The sequence below is a fragment of the Microcaecilia unicolor genome, unplaced genomic scaffold, assembly GCF_901765095.1.
Source record: "Microcaecilia unicolor unplaced genomic scaffold, aMicUni1.1, whole genome shotgun sequence".
Taxonomy (NCBI): domain Eukaryota; kingdom Metazoa; phylum Chordata; class Amphibia; order Gymnophiona; family Siphonopidae; genus Microcaecilia; species Microcaecilia unicolor.
The window spans coordinates 26650-44816 of NW_021963577.1; the positions used below are offsets into that span (position 1 = coordinate 26650).

At 45.8% G+C, this 18167-nt stretch overlaps 1 protein-coding gene across 2 annotated transcripts in view; it reads left to right on the forward strand.

The window, feature by feature from the left end:
* Positions 1-16524: 16524 nt before the first annotated feature.
* The window catches only part of LOC115459454 (bone morphogenetic protein 8B-like), a 30715-nt gene continuing 29072 nt past the window's right edge, over positions 16525-18167 (forward strand). For both annotated transcript variants that reach the window (XM_030189276.1, XM_030189275.1), the window contains exon 1: positions 16525-17803. In XM_030189276.1, the coding sequence (XP_030045136.1) occupies positions 17395-17803 (409 nt within the window). In that variant the 5' untranslated portion in view covers positions 16525-17394. The remainder of the gene's footprint in view (positions 17804-18167) is intronic.

Below are 18167 nucleotides of genomic sequence, written 5' to 3' on the forward strand. Positions count from 1 at the left end.
CTTGCTAGCAGGAATTATAGTACCTCAGAAATAATGTTCGTTCAGCCTCTGCCAGCAATAAGTCTCCTAGTTTAACGTCTTAATCACAAACTAGTGTCTGCTTGAAGCCCTTTGAGTTAGGAGAAATTTGGTAGCTGGTATGCAGGTTGCTATTTACAGGGGCAATGCATTGGTGGGTGTATATGAGAGGAGCACAGGAGTCGCTGCCAGAGCTAATCTTAGCAGGTCACCCTCTCTGGCTCTCATGCCTTCTGCATTGTGATCAGTCTGAAGAAAAGTCAATGTGGTACTGAAAGATCTTTAATTAATTTTTAGCTTAGTCTAATGAAATGTTTTCCAACCCATGAAAATCCAGCTTCATGATGAAATGCAGCTCCTGAGGAAGAGGAGGGGATTACCATCATTTGCCAAACCTTATTCTTTTTTCTTATTTCAAAAGTGCAGACTCGTTCTCAGCAGAAGTTTCTTCAGTTTGCTTACTTTGGAAAGACAAGGGATAAGGAAGTCTAAGGTGGAGTGGGTACAATTACATACAAGAAGTCCCTTGTATCTAATTGTATCCACTCCACCAGACCCTACTCTTATCCAGACCCTCGACCCAGTACCACTCACTCTTGCCTCAGGCACTGCCATTTCAAAAATGGCGGGGCCCTGTCCCGGTGCATTCTGGGATGCACTGGGTGGGGCCAGGTTTGCCATAATCACTTATTTGGCAGACCTTGCCTGCTTAGTGCATCCCAATGCGTCCGCACCTCAAATATTGTGTTCAATTCTGGTCACCGCATCTCAAAAAAGATATAGTGGAATTAGAAAAGGAACAGGGAAGGGCGACGAAAATGATAAAGGGAGTGGGACGACTTCTCTGTGAGGAAAGGCTGAAGCAGCTAGGGCTCTTCAGCTTGGAGAAAAGACGGCTGAGGGGAGATATGATAGAGGTCTATAAAATAATGAGTGGAGTGGAACGAGTAGACTTGAAGCATTTGTTTACTCTTTCCAAAAATACTAGGACTAGGGGGCACGCAATGAAGTTACAAAGTAATAAATTTAGAACTAATCTGAGAACATATTTCTTCATTCAACATGTAATTAAATTCTGGAATTCATTGCCAGACTGAAAAGAACTCCATAGAACAGGTGTCATTCATTCTGGAGAGGCATACAGACTATAAGATAGCAATTAGCTGAAAACATTCCCCAGTGCAGACACCCCCGTCGCAGCCTCTTGTCCCAGTAAGTCCCCAAAAGCAAGGGGAAAAATCAATGTGTCTTCAGTTTTGAATTAGTGAAACAATTGCTCTGAGCGGAGGGCCAGAGGGAGGACATTCCATAAAGAAGGAGCTAAGAAATAGAAGGCACTTCTGGTAGATTCCCAGGGAGAACCAGTCGGTGGCCATTCAGGAATCTTAGAAATCTAGTAGGAACATACGTAAGGGTAATTGGGAATTCCAGTAGGAAGTACTTTATGCGTCAACATCAAAACCTTGAACCGAATTCGATACTCAGCTGGTAATCAGGATAACTTCATAAGGAGTGGAGAGAGATGATCTTTGGCAGGGGGGACAGCACTCTAGCTGCAGTATTTTGGAGTCATTTCAATTCTGACATGGTGATACCTATATACACTACATTGCAATAATCCAAACGGGATAGAAGAAAAGCATTTAATGATGTCAAAAAAGCTGGATGACTGATATAACTCCGCACTGTTCTTAACTTTTGGAGAGCCATAAAAATAGATTTGAGTACTGATGAACTTTGAGCAGAAACGTTGTTTCGAGTCTAACATAACTTATTTAAAGCTGTCTACAGGGAGAATAGGAGGCCAAAGAGAACCAGTATGGAAGATGGAGGAGAGGCTTGTCCTGTAATCCAACAAGTTTTATATGGATTTAGTAGTAAACCCCCCCCCCCCCCCAATTTACTAAGCCACATGGCAATGCCGACAGCCCATTTAAAGTGAAAGGGCTTTGTTGGCATTAGCGCATGGCAGCCCGCTAGCGCAGTTTAGTAAACAAGGGGGTAAGTGATTACCTGGATAAAACAGCTTCTTGGTTGTCTGATAAAGTTGTAGAGGAGTCAAATGAAGTTTATTATTGAGAGTATAATGGATAGTAGGATTGTCAACAGTGTAAACGTGAATGCGTAAACCCACTGCCTGGATTAGTAATAGAAGAGAGCTAAGAAAAATATTTGAGAATTGTAGGTGGTATGGAACCCTCCAGTACACTGGCAAGTGGTTGTTCACAGTAACCCTAAAAGTACGCTTGTGAAGAAAAGCGAACCAACTGTAAACCGCACCAGAGATACCAATTGAAAGAAGTCTTTTAAGAAGATTAGGATGGACCACATCAAAGGTGGCAGAAAGATTGAGTGAAACTGATAAAGTGATGTAACCATTATCTGTCTAACTTGTTAATTTTCCCTTACACTAGTTTAAGATAAGGAGTAATTTTTAAAGGGAGTTCCTTGGTAAACTGAAATTTACCCAATTGAAGCCTTCCTTTAAAATAAACTTGTCAGGTATCCAGGCCAGCTGGTGCTGAGTTGAGTAAGTTTATTTTCTTTACCAGCTTTTTTTTCCTTATGTCTAAATGCAGAAGGTGAATTTAGGGTCTTTCCTTAGTTCCTCAGCAAACAGTGTGGCAGCTTTCAAAGGATAGCTATATCCAGTGTTTAAAGAAGAGAACTCTTGCTTTGCGACCAACAGTTCGCTGCACTTAAATAGAAGGGCATGGAATGGAGAAGGGGGAAATGCACATGGATGGATGGGAAGAGGGGAGACATGCTGCACATGAAGGGAAGAGAAAAGGGATGGCTAGATAGATTTGAGGAGGCAGCAGAAAATTGAAAAAAGTAAACGTGAAAGATCAGTGCCAAACAGACATAAGGCTGCAAGTGAAGAAGGAGGTGAGAAAAGAAATAGTAAATGGAAAGGAGGCCCTGGAAATTGAGTTAAGAGCACAGAAGAAAGCAGAACAAGAGGATTAGAATAATAAAATCACCAGCCAACAAAGGTAGGAAAAATAATTTTATTTTCAGTTTAGCGATTGAATTATGTCGGTGTTGAGAATTTTGTATCTGTTGGCTTTATTTTGCACTGTAGAAAACAAGCAAAAACCCACAATCTAGGCGAAGTAATAGAAGACCAGCAGTCTGGAAAGATGTGTGGCTTTATTAAAGACAGATACCTGCTGTGGCCATGTTTTGCAAACAGGCTGTGTGTGTCAGGGGTAGAAACTAATATTCAATAAACCAACCAGATTAAAATTATACAAAAACAAAATAATTTCTACCATATAAATAATATAAATATTCAAATAATCTAAAGCAAAAATGTTAACCTTAAAAACTCCAAATAAAAACATCAAAGCCAACTGAATATAGAATCCTACATACTGAGTCAGACATTACTACAATGACAGTGATAAACCAACCATAGTGAGTCTATATATTAAATATGTAACAGCGATACCATCTTTGAACTAAATCAAACATATCATTGCAGTGCACAGTGTCTATGCAAACCACAGTAGTAAGACAATCAGTGAAAGGGAAGTACATACCTACTGAGGAACGGAAACAGCTTTCCCCAAATAGTTAAAAGTAATTATCCAATAGCCTAAGAAATGTAATAAAAGATTTCAAAAACCAATAAAATGGAAAAGCAAATCCTAAAAATATTCTTAAACATCTGAAAGCAAAAATTAACAGAAAAATTGGATACTACACAGTGCAACACCTTTTTTTTCTTCCTAAGAGCAGCAGCAATTCCACCATTTCATTCTCTCTCTTAACTGCAGCTGTTTCCCCCCCCCCCCCCCCCCCCCCCCCCCCCCCCGTTGGACAATGACTAGTAAAATCTTCAAAACAATTAAAATACTGCTTATGTGATTATATCATGGATTTAACATTATTAAGAATTCTAAATCCTGTGATTGTAGTATAATCTCTCATGTATGATTTTATATTTAATTGGTTTTGATGCTTTTATTTGGCATTTTTAATATTAAGGCTAACATTTTTTATATGATTTTAATATTTATATTATATGGTAGAAATTATATATTAACGATTTGTATGATTTTAATCTGGTTGTTTGAATATTAGCTTTTACCCTGACGCAGTCTGCGGGCAAAAAGTCGAGTGACTGTCTTTAATAAAGTAGCACATCTTTCCAGACTGCTGGCCTGCTTGTCTTCTGTTACTTTATTTTGCATTATATAGGAGGATATGTATTTCTTTCTATTTCTATGGCGTTGTGCAATATGCAGAGTCTGGTATCTCTGCTTTCAGTTTTTGTCTCCCATTTTACTTTTTGACTGCATGTTTTTTGCGATTCCCTATTTTGTTTCAGGTGAGAGTCATGTTCTGCATCTGCAAGCGAGGTGAAGGATTCTGCTGGCATGTGTTCTCTGTGTAGGAATCTGTAACAGTCCATCTTTTTCCAGTTTGCCGGTAGCAGATCTGTTGGTTCTCAAACGCCTGTCTTCATAGGTGGGTTAGGGCTATTATGGTTTTGTAAGTTTCCTATATAGGTTTTGAGCGCCTTCTTGGAGAGTATGGACATTGCTTTGAGACGGTTGAAACAACAATTCAAATTTCCCCCCGGGTCTAACAGCAACTCATGAGATGTTTCTGAAATATCTGAAAGAAGCATTGGAGTTCCCAGATACCACTGTACCTACGTTTGTTTTTACATGAGGAGGTGGAGAGGAGCAGCAGGTGGGATATTTCATTATGACAATCTGAACTTGTCTGGGTTATTTTTTCATTCACTTCTTATAGACTTCCAACTCAATACAAAATCCAACTTCTATTACAACTTTTCAACACAGGCAAAGTCAAATCTACAATTTTTCTGCTATAAATCTCATTCTCCCCCCCCCCCCCCCCCCCCCAAAAAAAAAAAAAATTTAGGTCAGGAGATTAAATAGTTAAGAGAGCAACTTTATTGATGACTGATTTTTGCTCAGGTGCTCAGGATAGATTCAGTTACGAGTTTGTACTTTCAGAATCAGAATGCTTTCCTTTTAGCTGGAAGGGCTCATATTTTTCTGGATAAATGTAAAAAAAAAAAACAGAGAGGAGGCGAGAGGACCTTATTCTGTGCCAGGAAACCCTCTCTCTGGGGGCGGTATTTACTCTGAGGTTTCCTTGTAAATGTATTATTAGTTTGGAGAAGGTTTTATATTTTCTTTGAGCCCAGCCAACTTGGTTTTTTTTTTCTTGGATAATAGGTCGGGGGCTGTTGAGTGAATTTGGTCAGGGCAATGAAATTTGGGGTAAATGAGCTGTCTTTGTGTATTTTCCTGATTGACCATCTTCTTGGATCTTAATCTTTGGAATAATTTGCATGATGTTCCAGTTCCCATAGCTTTCAGTATGTTTTTTTTTAATTGTGTGATTAATCTCTGATAAATCAATAATGGGGTTTATTGTCAGTCTTCCTGCTAATTTTTAAAAGCAAAAATACAGTCTTTGCCTTGCAAAAAAAGGGGACAGAAGAGATAGAACCAGCACTGACATGAACTCATGTATTTTTTCTTCCCTGTGAAGGGTAGGGTTGGGGTAGGAATGTTTTTTTTAACAATATCCTGCACTTGGTTTTCCCCACATACAAACCACAGTTTGGCCTTTTTATCCTGGACATTTCAGTTCATTTTATACATTAGTTCTAACACACATGTTACAATGTAGTATGTGCAAAATTTATTAAGGATTGCTAACTGTGTGAGTTAATTGTTTATCATTTATTAAAATTTTCTATATCACCTAGATGTACCTGATCACAGCAGTTTACAAGATACAAGTTTAAAAAATGATATAAAAAGGAGCTGCCTCAGTAAAACTAGGACAGACTTATAACTTGCATGCAAGAGATCATACATCTCTAGTATAAAATAGCCCCCCCAAAAAATCTCACAGATACCCCATATTCATCCCTCTCTCTCCCTGAAATGTCAAATAAGCCAAACACTTGAATAAAGAAATTACATGTTTTAAACTTTATTTTTCAATATTTTGGCAAAGATTCCATTGCATTAATCTTCTGTAGGAAGCTGGTTCTAAAGGGCAGGTGCCAACCAAACAAAGGCACCCTCAGGCATAGAGACCCAGTGAGCTTGATTGGGTGAAGGAATGGCTAATCTATGGTGAGACAATGATCTCAATGCCCTTGTTGAAGTTTAAGGAATTGGCTAAACATCCTAGATAAGGAGGTATATTTTCATAAAAGGCTTTTATGTTCCAGTACTAACACTTTAAATGTAATATAAGAAGGGATAGGCAGTCAGTTGAATCACAGATACAAAGGTGTGACACGACTATATTTCTGAGCTTTGCCTAATAATGAACTGAAGGATAGAGATGGTGGTAAAGGTGGAGGAGTAGCTCTGTATGTGAGAAACAATATCACAGTGACTGAAATGCCAGGGGCCTGGGGAAAAGAAGAAGCTATATGGATCACCTTGAAAAGAAATGATGGAACCTCTGTCCACATGAGTGTTGTCTACAGACCTCCAACAATATCTGGTTACAGATATCCAAAAGTTGAGAAAGAAAAGAGAGGTGCTGTTGCTGAGACATTTCAACCTGCCGGATGCAGATTGAAAAGTTCCATCTGCGGAAACAGAAAGAAGTAGGTTGATCGTGGATGCCTTAAAAAGTGCTCTGCTCAGACAAAAAGTGAAATAACCCTCGAGGGGTGGAGCAACGCTGGATCTGGTACTCACAAATGGGGAAAGTGTGTCTAATGTCCAAGTGGGTGCCCACCTGAGCAGCAGTGATCATCAAATAGTTTGGTTTGATGTAACAGCTAAAGGGGAGGGCCACCACTCAAAACTCAGTCCTGAATTTCAAACATGCTGACTTTAGCAAAATGAGAGAATACCTGAAGAAACAGCTGACAAGCTGGGAGGACACACGAGAAGTGGAAAGGCAGTGGTCCAGGCTCAAAGGAGCTATAAAGCGAATGCTACATACCTGTAGAAGGTATTCTCCGAGGACAGCAGGCTGATTGTTCTCACTGATGGGTGACGTCCACGGCAGCCCCTCCAATCGGAAACTTCACTAGCAAAGTCCTTTGCTAGCCCTCGCGCGCACCGCGCATGCGCGGCCGTCTTCCCGCCCGAAACCGGCTCGAGCCGGCCAGTCCAGTATGTAGCAAGACAATACACTTCAAGGGAAGACACAACTCCAAAGGGGAGGCGGGCGGGTTTGTGAGAACAATCAGCCTGCTGTCCTCGGAGAATACCTTCTACAGGTATGTAGCATTCGCTTTCTCCGAGGACAAGCAGGCTGCTTGTTCTCACTGATGGGGTATCCCTAGCCCCCAGGCTCACTCAAAACAACAACATTGGTCAATTGGGCCTCGCAACGGCGAGGACATAACTGAGATTGACCTAAAAAATTTACCAACTAACTGAGAGTGTAGCCTGGAACAGAACAAACAGGGCCCTCGGGGGGTGGAGTTGGATCCTAAAGCCCAAACAGGTTCTGAAGAACTGACTGCCCGAACCGACTGTCACGTCGGGTATCCTGCTGCAGGCAGTAATGAGATGTGAATGTGTGGACAGATGACCACGTCGCAGCTTTGCAAATTTCCTCCATGGTGGCTGACTTCAAGTGGGCTACCGACGCTGCCATGGCTCTAACATTATGAGCCGTGACATGACCCTCAAGAGCCAGCCCAGCCTGGGCGTAAGTGAAGGAAATGCAATCTGCTAGCCAATTGGATATGGTGCGTTTCCCTACAGCCACTCCCCTCTTGTTGGGATCAAAAGAAACAAACAATTGGGCGGACTGTCTGTGGGGCTGTGTCCGCTCCAGATAGAAGGCCAATGCTCTCTTGCAGTCCAATGTGTGCAGCTGACGTTCAGCAGGGCAGGAATGAGGACGGGGAAAGAATGTTGGCAAGACAATTGACTGGTTCAGATGGAACTCCGACACAACCTTTGGCAGAAACTTAGGGTGAGTGCGGAGGACTACTCTGTTGTGATGAAATTTGGTGTAAGGGGCCTGGGCTACCAGGGCCTGAAGCTCACTGACTCTACGAGCCGAGGTAACTGCCACCAAGAAAATGACCTTCCAGGTCAAGTACTTCGGATGGCAGGAATTCAGTGGCTCGAAAGGAGGTTTCATCAGCTGGGTGAGAACGACATTGAGATCCCATGACACTGTAGGAGGCTTGACAGGGGGCTTTGACAAAAGCAAACCTCTCATGAAGCGAACAACTAAAGGCTGTCCTGAGATCGGCTTACCTTCCACTTGGTAATGGTATGCACTGATTGCACTAAGGTGAACCCTTACGGAGTTGGTCTTCAGACCAGACTCAGACAAGTGGAGAAGGTATTCAAGCAGGGTCTGTGTAGGACAAGAGCGAGGATCTAGGGCCTTGCTGTCACACCAGACGGCAAACCTCCTCCAATGAAAGAAGTAACTTCTCTTAGTGGAGTCTTTCCTGGAAGCAAGCAAGATGCGGGAGACACCCTCTGGCAGACCCAAAGAGGCAAAGTCTACGCCCTCAACATCCAGGCCGTGAGAGCCAGGGACTGGAGGTTGGGATGCAGAAGAGCCCCTTCGTCCTGCGTGATGAGGGTCGGAAAACACTCCAATCTCCACGGTTCTTCGGAGGATAACTCCAGAAGAAGAGGGAACCATATCTGACGCGGCCAAAAGGGAGCAATCAGAATCATGGTGCCTCGGTCTTGCTTGAGTTTCAACAAAGTCTTCCCCACCAGAGGAATGGGAGGATAAGCATACAGCAGACCTTCCCCCCAATCCAGGAGGAAGGCATCCGACGCCAGTCTGCCGTGGGCCTGAAGCCTGGAACAGAACTGAGGGACCTTGTGGTTCACTTGAGATGCGAAGAGATCCACCAGGGGGGTGCCCCACGCCTGGAAGATCTGTCGCACCACACGGGAATTGAGCGACCACTCGTGAGGTTGCATAATCCTGCTCAACCTGTCGGCCAGACTGTTGTTTACGCCTGCCAGATATGTGGCTTGGAGCACCATGCCTTGACGGCGAGCCCAGAGCCACATGCTGACGGCTTCCTGACACAGGGGGCGAGATCCGGTGCCCCCCTGCTTGTTGACATAGTACATGGCAACCTGATTGTCTGTCTGAATTTGGATAATTTGGTGGGACAGCCGATCTCTGAAAGCCTTCAGAGCGTTCCAGATCGCTCGCAACTCCAGAAGATTGATCTGTAGATCGCTTTCTTGGAGGGACCACCTTCCTTGGGTGTGAAGCCCATCGACATGAGCTCCCCATCCCAGGAGAGACGCATCCGTGGTCAGCACTTTTTGAGGCTGAGGAATTTGGAAGGGACGTCCCAGAGTCAAATTGGAGCAAATCGTCCACCAATACAGGGATTCGAGAAAACTCGTGGACAGGTGGATCACGTCCTCTAGACCCCCGGCGGCCTGATACCACTGGGAGGCTAGGGTCCATTGAGCAGATCTCATGTGAAGGCGGGCCATGGGAGTCACATGAACTGTGGAAGCCATGTGGCCCAGCAATCTCAACATCTGCCGAGCTGTGATCTGCTGGGACGCTCGCACCCGCGAGACGAGGAACAACAAGTTGTTGGCCCTCGCCTCTGGGAGATAGGCGCGAGCCGTCCGAGAATCCAGCAGGGCTCCGATGAATTCGAGTTTCTGCACTGGGAGAAGATGGGACTTTGGGTAATTTATCACAAACCCCAGTAGCTCCAGGAGGCGAATAGTCATCTGCATGGACTGCAGGGCTCCTGCCTCGGATGTGTTCTTCACCAGCCAATCGTCGAGATATGGGAACACGTGCACCCCCAGCCTGCGAAGCGCCGCTGCTACCACAGCTAGGCACTTTGTGAACACCCTGGGCGCAGAGGCGAGCCCAAAGGGTAGCACACAGTACTGGAAGTGGCGTGTGCCCAGCTGAAATCGCAGATACTGTCTGTGAGCTGGCAGTATCGGGATGTGTGTGTAGGCATCCTTCAAGTCCAGAGAGCATAGCCAATCGTTTTGCTGAATCATGGGGAGAAGGGTGCCCAGGGAAAGCATCCTGAACTTTTCTTTTACGAGATATTTGTTCAGGGCCCTTAGGTCTAGGATGGGACGCATCCCCCCTGTTTTCTTTTCCACAAGGAAGTACCTGGAATAGAACCCCAGCCCTTCTTGCCCGGATGGCACGGGCTCGACCGCATTGGCGCTGAGAAGGGCGGAGAGTTCCTCTGCAAGTACCTGCTTGTGCTGGAAGCTGTAGGACTGAGCTCCCGGTGGACAATTTGGAGGTTGTGAGGCCAAATTGAGGGTGTATCCTTGCCGGACTATTTGGAGAACCCACTGATCGGAGGTTATGAGAGGCCACCTTTGGTGAAAAGCTTTCAACCTCCCTCCGACAGGCAGGTCGCCCGGCACTGACACTTGGATGTCGGCTATGCTCTGCTGGAGCCAGTCAAAAGCTCGCCCCTTGCTTTTGCTGGGGAGCCGCGGGGCCTTGCTGATTCGCACGCTGCTGACGAGAGCGAGCGCGCTGGGGCTTAGCCTGGGCCGCAGGCTGTCGGGAAGGAGGATTGTACCTACGCTTGCCAGAAGTATAGGGAACAGTCTTCCTTCCCCCGAAAAAATCGTCTACCTGTAGAGGTAGAAGCTGAAGGCTGCCGGCGGGCGAACTTGTCGAATGCGGTGTCCCGCTGGTGGAGAGACTCTACCACCTGCTCGACTTTTTCGCCAAAAATGTTATCCGCACGGCAAGGCGAGTCCGCAATCCGCTGCTGGATTCTATTCTCCAGGTCGGCGGCACGCAGCCATGAGAGCCTGCGCATCACCACACCTTGAGCAGCGGCCCTGGACGCAACATCAAAAGTGTCATAAACTCCTCTGGCCAGGAATTTTCTGCACGCCTTCAGCTGCCTGACCACCTCCTGAAAAGGCTTGGCTTGCTCAGGGGGAAGAGCATCAACCAAGCCCGCCAACTGCCGCACATTATTCCGCATGTGTATGCTCGTGTAGAGCTGGTAAGACTGGATCTTGGACACGAGCATAGAGGAATGGTAGGCCTTCCTCCCAAAGGAGTCTAAGGTTCTAGCGTCCTTGCCCGGGGGCGCCGAAGCATGTTCCCTAGAACTCTTAGCCTTCTTTAGGGCCAAATCCACAACTCCAGAGTCATGAGGCAACTGAGTGCGCATCAGCTCTGGGTCCCCATGGATCCGGTACTGGGACTCGATCTTCTTGGGAATGTGGGGATTAGTTAATGGCTTGGTCCAGTTCGCAAGCAATGTCTTCTTCAGGACATGGTGCAAGGGAACAGTGGACACTTCCTTAGGTGGAGAAGGATAGTCCAGGAGCTCAAACATTTCCGCCCTGGGCTCGTCCTCCACAACCACCGGGAAGGGGATGGCCGTAGACATCTCCCGGACAAAGGAGGCAAAAGACAGACTCTCGGGAGGAGAAAGCTGTCTCTCAGGAGAGGGAGTGGGATCAGACGGAAGACCCTCAGACTCCTCGTCAGAGAAATATCTGGGATCTTCCTCTTCCTCCCACGAGGCCTCACCCTCGGTGTCAGACACAAGTTCACGGACCTGTGTCTGCAACCTCGCCCTGCTCGACTCCGTGGAACCCCGTCCACGATGGGGGCGTCGAGAGGTAGACTCCCTCGCCCGCATCGGCGAAGCTCCCTCCGCCGACGTAGTCGGGGAGCCTTCCTGGGAGGTGGCCGCGGTCGGTACCGCACGCGGTACCGACGTCGGGGACCTCAACCTGGGCGATGGGCCAGCCGGCGCCACGCTCGACGGTACCGGTGGCGCAAGCACCGCCGGTACCGGAGGGGTAGGGCGCAACAGCTCTCCCAGAATCTCTGGGAGAACGGCCCGGAGGCTCTCGTCTAGAGCGGCTGCAGAGAAAGGCTGAGAGGTCGATGCAGGCGTCGACGTCAGTACCTGTTCCGGGCGTGGAGGCTGTTCCGGGCTGTCCAGAGCGGAGCGCATCGACACCTCCTGAACAGAGGGTGAGCGGTCCTCTCGGTGCCGATGCCTGCTGGGTGCCGAATCCCTCGGCGACCCAGAGCTCTCGGTGCCGACACGGGGATGCTTCTTCGATTTCTTCCGAAGCATGTCACCGGAGCTCCCCGGCACCGACGAGGAGGACGTCGAATCCATCCGTCGCTTCCTCGGGGCCGAGACTGAAGAAGGTCGATCTCGGGGGGGCTGTACCGCAGGAGCCCTCAGGGTAGGCGGAGACCCACCCGAGGGCTCACCGCCACCAGCAGGGGAATGGACAGCCCTCACCTGCACTCCACCCGATGCACCACCGTCCGACGACATCAGCAGACGAGGTCCTGGTACCACCGACGTCGATGCAGCTATCCGATGTCTCGGCGCCGATGCAGAGGCCCGATGCCTCGATGCACTCGATGCAGGGGCGGCCGAGGAAGATGGTCTGGACGCTGACGACGTCGATGCACTCGAAGATCCCGGTGCCGATGCCGACGAAGAGCCCGAGAACAACACGTTCCACTGGGCTAGTCTCGCTACCTGAGTCCGCCTTTGAAGCAGGGAACACAGACTGCAGTTCTGAGGGCGGTGCTCGGCCCCCAGACACTGAAGACACGACGAGTGTCGATCAGTGAGCGAGATAACCCGGGCGCACTGGGTGCACTTCTTGAAGCCGCTGGAAGGCTTCGATGTCATGGGCGGAAAAATCACGCCGGCGAAATCAAAAGCCGAAATGGCGAAATTTGAAGCACCAAATTTAGAGGGAGAAAAAATCTCGACCGAGGCCGAAAAGAGGCCTACCCCGACGACGAAAGAAAACTTACCGGGGCAAAAAAGCTGGAAGTACGGGGAGGATTTACACGAAACCCGGCGGGGGGTTTCCGGAGCACTTCCCGACTAGGACAAAGCTTTCCCGAAGGAAAAAAACACGTTCAAAACAAATTGGACGCGCGAGGTCGACTTTCCGGGGCTCGACACGGCGAAAACACGACCGTACCGAGTGCGGACAAAAGAAGACTGGCCGGCTCGAGCCGGTTTCGGGCGGGAAGACGGCCGCGCGGGGCGCGCGAGGGCTAGCAAAGGACTTTGCTAGTGAAGTTTCCGATTGGAGGGGCTGCCGTGGACGTCACCCATCAGTGAGAACAAGCAGCCTGCTTGTCCTCGGAGAAATATGGCTACTAACCTTTATATGAGGACAGTAAATAAAAGCAAGAGAAAAAGGAAACTGATATGGTTCTCCAAGCAAGAAGCTGAGAAAGTAAAGAGGAGTTGGCGTTCATAAAATACAGAAGAACTGAAGAAGAGGAACACAGAGAAGAATACTGGATGAAACTGAAAGAAGCCGAGAGAGAGAGACATCTGACAAAAACGCAAACAGAAGAACAAATAACTAGAAATGTAAGGAGGCGTGACAAGTATTTTTTCAGTTATATTAGTGAAAGGAGGAAGACTGAGAATGGAATTGTGAGACTGAAAGATGCCATGAAACTGCTAGGTGGAGAATGATGAGGAAAAAGCAAAAGAGCTAAGCAAATACTTCCGTGTTCACAGAAGAAAATCCTGGAGAAGGACCATGATTGACTGGCAAAGGTACATATGAGAATGGACTGGATACAGCACCTTTCACGGAAGACAGTGTTCTTGAAGAACTTGAAAAATGAAAGCTGGACAAAGCCAGGGGACTGGACGGGATCCATCCCAGGATATTGAGGGAGCTCAGAGAGGTTCTGGTGGGTCCTCTTAAAGATTTGTTTAATAAATCCTTAAAGACGGGGGAGGTTCCTTGGTATTGCAGAAGAGTCGATGTGGTCCATCTTCACAAAAGCAGTGACAGAGACGAAGTTGGAAACTACAGGCTGGTAAGCCTCACTTTGGTTAATGGAAGTGAAGCTGAAGGAAAGGATAGTGAATTTCCTGCAAACCAAATAAAACCAAGATCTGAGATGACATGGTTTTACCAAAGGGTAAATCATGCCAACCAAATATGATTGAATTCTTTGAGTGGGTGACCAGAGAATTGGATCCAAGACGTGCGCTAGATGTAATCTACTTACATTTCAGCAATGCCTTTGACATGGTTCCTCATAGGATGACTCTTGAATAAACTTGACAGGCTTAAATTAGACTGAACTGGTTGACAGACACCCAAGGGTGATGGTTAATGGAACTGACTTGGAGGAAGGAAAGGTGAATAGTCGAGTGCCTCAAGGATCGGTTCTGGGGTTGATTCTGTTCAATATATTTGTGAGTGACATTGCCGAAGGTTTAGAAGGTAAAGTCTGCTTTTTTTTGTGGACGATACCAAGATTTGTAACAGAGTAGATGCTCCAGAGGAAGTGGAAAACATGAAAAAGGATCTGCAGAAGTTAGAAAAATGGTTTAATGTTTGGCAATTAAAATTAAATGCACTATGCAAAGAAGTGAAAAGTAACATAGTAACATAGTAGATGACAGCAGATAAAGACCTGTACGGTCCATAAAAGTGACCTAGGGAATAGAACTCCAAGGGAGACATATATGCTAGGCGGTGAGAGGCTATGCACAGACAGGGAAGAGGGATCTTGGGATGATAGTATCTGAGGATCTGAAGGCGACGAAACAGTATGACAAGGCAGTGGCCATAGCCAGAAGGATGCTAAGGCTGTATAGAGAGAGGTGTAACCAGCAGAAGGAAAGAGGTGTTGATGCCCCTGTATAAATGGTTGGTGAGGCTCCACCTGGAATATTGTGTTCAGTTTTGGAGGCTGTGTCTTGCTAAAAATGTAACAAGACTTGAAGTGGTCCAGAGGAAGGCAACAAGAATGATATGGGGCTTGCGCCAAAAGACATATGAGAAGAGACTGGAAGACCTGAATACTATGATACAGATGTTTAAATAATTGAAAGGTTATTAATATAGAAACAAAGGGAAAGTGGTAAAACTAGAGGACATGAATTGAGGTTGTGGGGTGGTAGACTTAGGAGTAGTGTCAGAAAATTCTTTTTCATGGAGAGGGTGGTGGATGCCTGGAATGACCTCTTGAGGGAGGTGGTGGGGGAAAAAACTGTGGCGGAAATCTAAAAGGCGTGGGATGAAAACAGAGGATCTCTAATTAGAAAATGATATAAAAGACAAAACTTTGCAGGTCAAGTGTTGCTTAGATGGCAACTCTGGCTGCATCAGCTATGTCTGGGGCTGGACTGGCTTCGGTGGTCTGAGTCCCGCATATGGTGATCCAGTTTAGGGTGGGCTGGTGAGAGCTTTGATGGAAACTCCAGTGGTTTGGAACATGAGGACAGTGCCAGGCAGACTTTTACCATCTTTGTCCCGCAAATGACAAGACGGATTTGGATAGGCTGGAGTGCGCTTTGACGGCAACTCCAGTAGTTGGAACATAAGGACAGAGCCGGGTGGACTTCTATGGTCTAGGTCCCAGAAACACCAAAGAAAAACCATGATCAAGTAAATAATATCACGTTGTTGATTTAAATCTTGAATTGATAATGAGTGTGACTGTAGGGTAGACTGGATGGATCATTCAGGTCTTTATCTACCATCACTTACTATATTACAGAATGTTGCAATTTGTTTATTAGGCAAAGCAGCTGATAGATTTTCAAAGAAGAAAGTTTGAGTGGTTTTCCTTTAAAAATCACCTGTATGCTAGGCTGGAAATCCGTGGGGACCACAGTTACAAAGCCACAGTTTGAGGCCTCCACTAGTAAATTATTGGACTCTCATAATATCAAATCTTAATTCTGAAAGGTTTTCATAAACCTGTTTTATCTTGCTGAGAGAATGGGACTGAAGAGATCCTAAACCTGCAATCAGTTTATCTAGGATCCCTCTTCCGTCATTGAGTGAAGCTTCTGCCTTGGAGGAATGAGCCCTGGGTGGGCTGTTGGCCTGCAGTGGAGAGGACTGACTGTTCCCTATAGTGGTTCCTCATGGGAGAGGATGGGATCGGAATCCACCACCTACTACCTTTTGTAGTTCCTGAAGAAAAAAATACGCAGTGTACCTGAACGTAACGCACCTTGAGCTACTACTCAAAAAGGTGGGAGCAAATTCCAAATAAATAAATAAAACACACACACACACAGGGAGCCACTGAGGCTCAAATACAGTACAGAGAGACAATAGTCATAAAAATGTAAGCAGCACTGCTATCCAAAGAGAATGGGCAAGAAATTAGGATCTACTGCATAGTTTGCTCCAGATGTATGCATGCTCTTGAGTGAAATGAATGGGTGTAGAAATACCCTGATCTCTGGCTTGCTGGTAAATGTAGGGTATTGCCCTATTCCTACCTCCTTCCTATTGTAGCGCTTGTGTACTCCGTGTAACATGTCATTTGCCAATCCACTTAATCTCCCTTATGTTAAAGAATATTTTGGAGCTGCTGAGTCTTAAATATTTTGTAATCTCTCTTTAAGGAAAGCCCTAGACATTCTCAGCACAGTGGTTAAAACTTTAAGTTAACACCTATAATCTTTTTTGTCAAACTGGAGAGAGAGAGGGAGGGAAGGAAGAAGGGAGGAGGTGGAAAAAACCCAAGGGAACAGGAACACAGGCAGTGCTGTTTTTTTCAATATTACAGGGCAACAGCTTTAAAAGTGAACACAAGACTCGGCAATCAACTCAAGCCACCTCCAGGACTTACAGCCACTCTAACATTTACCAAGGATCAATCACACAGCTTTGAATGACACTTCTTTTGGATGGTATGCAAGATTTAATCGGTTAATCACAGCAGGACTGAGTAGAGGGAGGAAGATATCTGCCTGCTTTCCAGCCAGGAAGCCGTAAGACCTTTAAGCAGCTTTTTCCTTTTTAAAACAACTTAACTTACTTTTCTTTCTTCGTGCATGAGCCCCCCCAAAAATCCTAACATGATGTTGCAAGTGGGAAGCAAGGTTTTGGAACTGGAAGCAAATAATTTTGACAAAAATCATTTATGAAGTAAACTTCTTATAAACATTTGCACTGCAAAAAGCAGATTCTGGTTTTTTTAAGGGGGGTATTTTTAATTTATTTTTAATATTTTATTTTGGGTTACCAAATAAAGAAGATTTTTGGTACTTGTGTTTTTGAAAGTATGTTGTAATACAGGGAGAATTTTCAGACACTTGGCTCACTGGTGCCTTTCAAAGCCTTTAGCAGGAAAGCTTCCTCTCTCAATTACTAGAGGTTTTTTGTTGTTTTTTTTTAATAAACAAGTTACAATTTTTTTTTCTTCCAAAGGAAAAGGAACTGCCAGAAATCTTAATACCAGTTTATTTTTTTTAAAAACACTATAATTCAGCAGTGTGGATTTCAAAGTCTGTTGCTGAATGGGTTGCTTGTGAAGGACTTTTTTTTTTTCTTTTTAAATCAAGAGATTTCCTTCCTAAGATACGCCCAACTTTCTGGCATTTTGGGAAAGGTTGATAATTGGTGAATGAGAATTTTTGTGCAGGTGAAGATGATGGATTGGAAGTGGCCTCTGCTGGCTTTGATAGTTATTCATGGTGTCTTCTGGGATTTGGCCACTGGAAGCTTTTTAAAAAACCACCTACATTCTAGCTTCATCCAGCGGAAACTGAGCGGCCGAGAGAAGCGTGAAATTCAAAAAGAAATTCTGTCCATCCTTGGACTATCTGGGAGACCACGGCCTGCTAGTGGAGAGAAACTGCCTTCAGCAGCTCCTCTATTCATGCTGGACCTTTACCATGCTGTAGCAAGTGAGGAAGAGGAAGATGGGGTGCAAGGTGTATCCCGCCCTGTGCAGACCAGCCTGAGCACACAGAGCCCTCCCCTTGGAGCAGTTATCAGTGAGGCTGACACAGTGATGAGCTTTGTCAACATGGGTGAGTGGTTCCCGGACCAGCAGTATATGAAGCAGCTTTGCAGGTGAAAAGCTGTTTGATAGGCAGAATTAGATAATGCTACATAGTTAACATACATAGTAGATGATGGCAGATAAAGACCTGAACGGTCCATCCAGTCTGCCCAACAAGATAAACTCATTTTACATGGTATGTGATACTTTATATATATATACGAAAGTTTGATTTGTCCATGTCATTCTCGGGGCACAGACCGTAGAAGTCTGCCCAGCCCTGTTCCTGTACTAAAAGTTCTGAAGATTCCGGAATCCCAATTAGTAGCAACATTCCAAGTAGAACCCCAAAGAGTAACATAGTAGATGATGGCAGATAAAGACCTGTACAG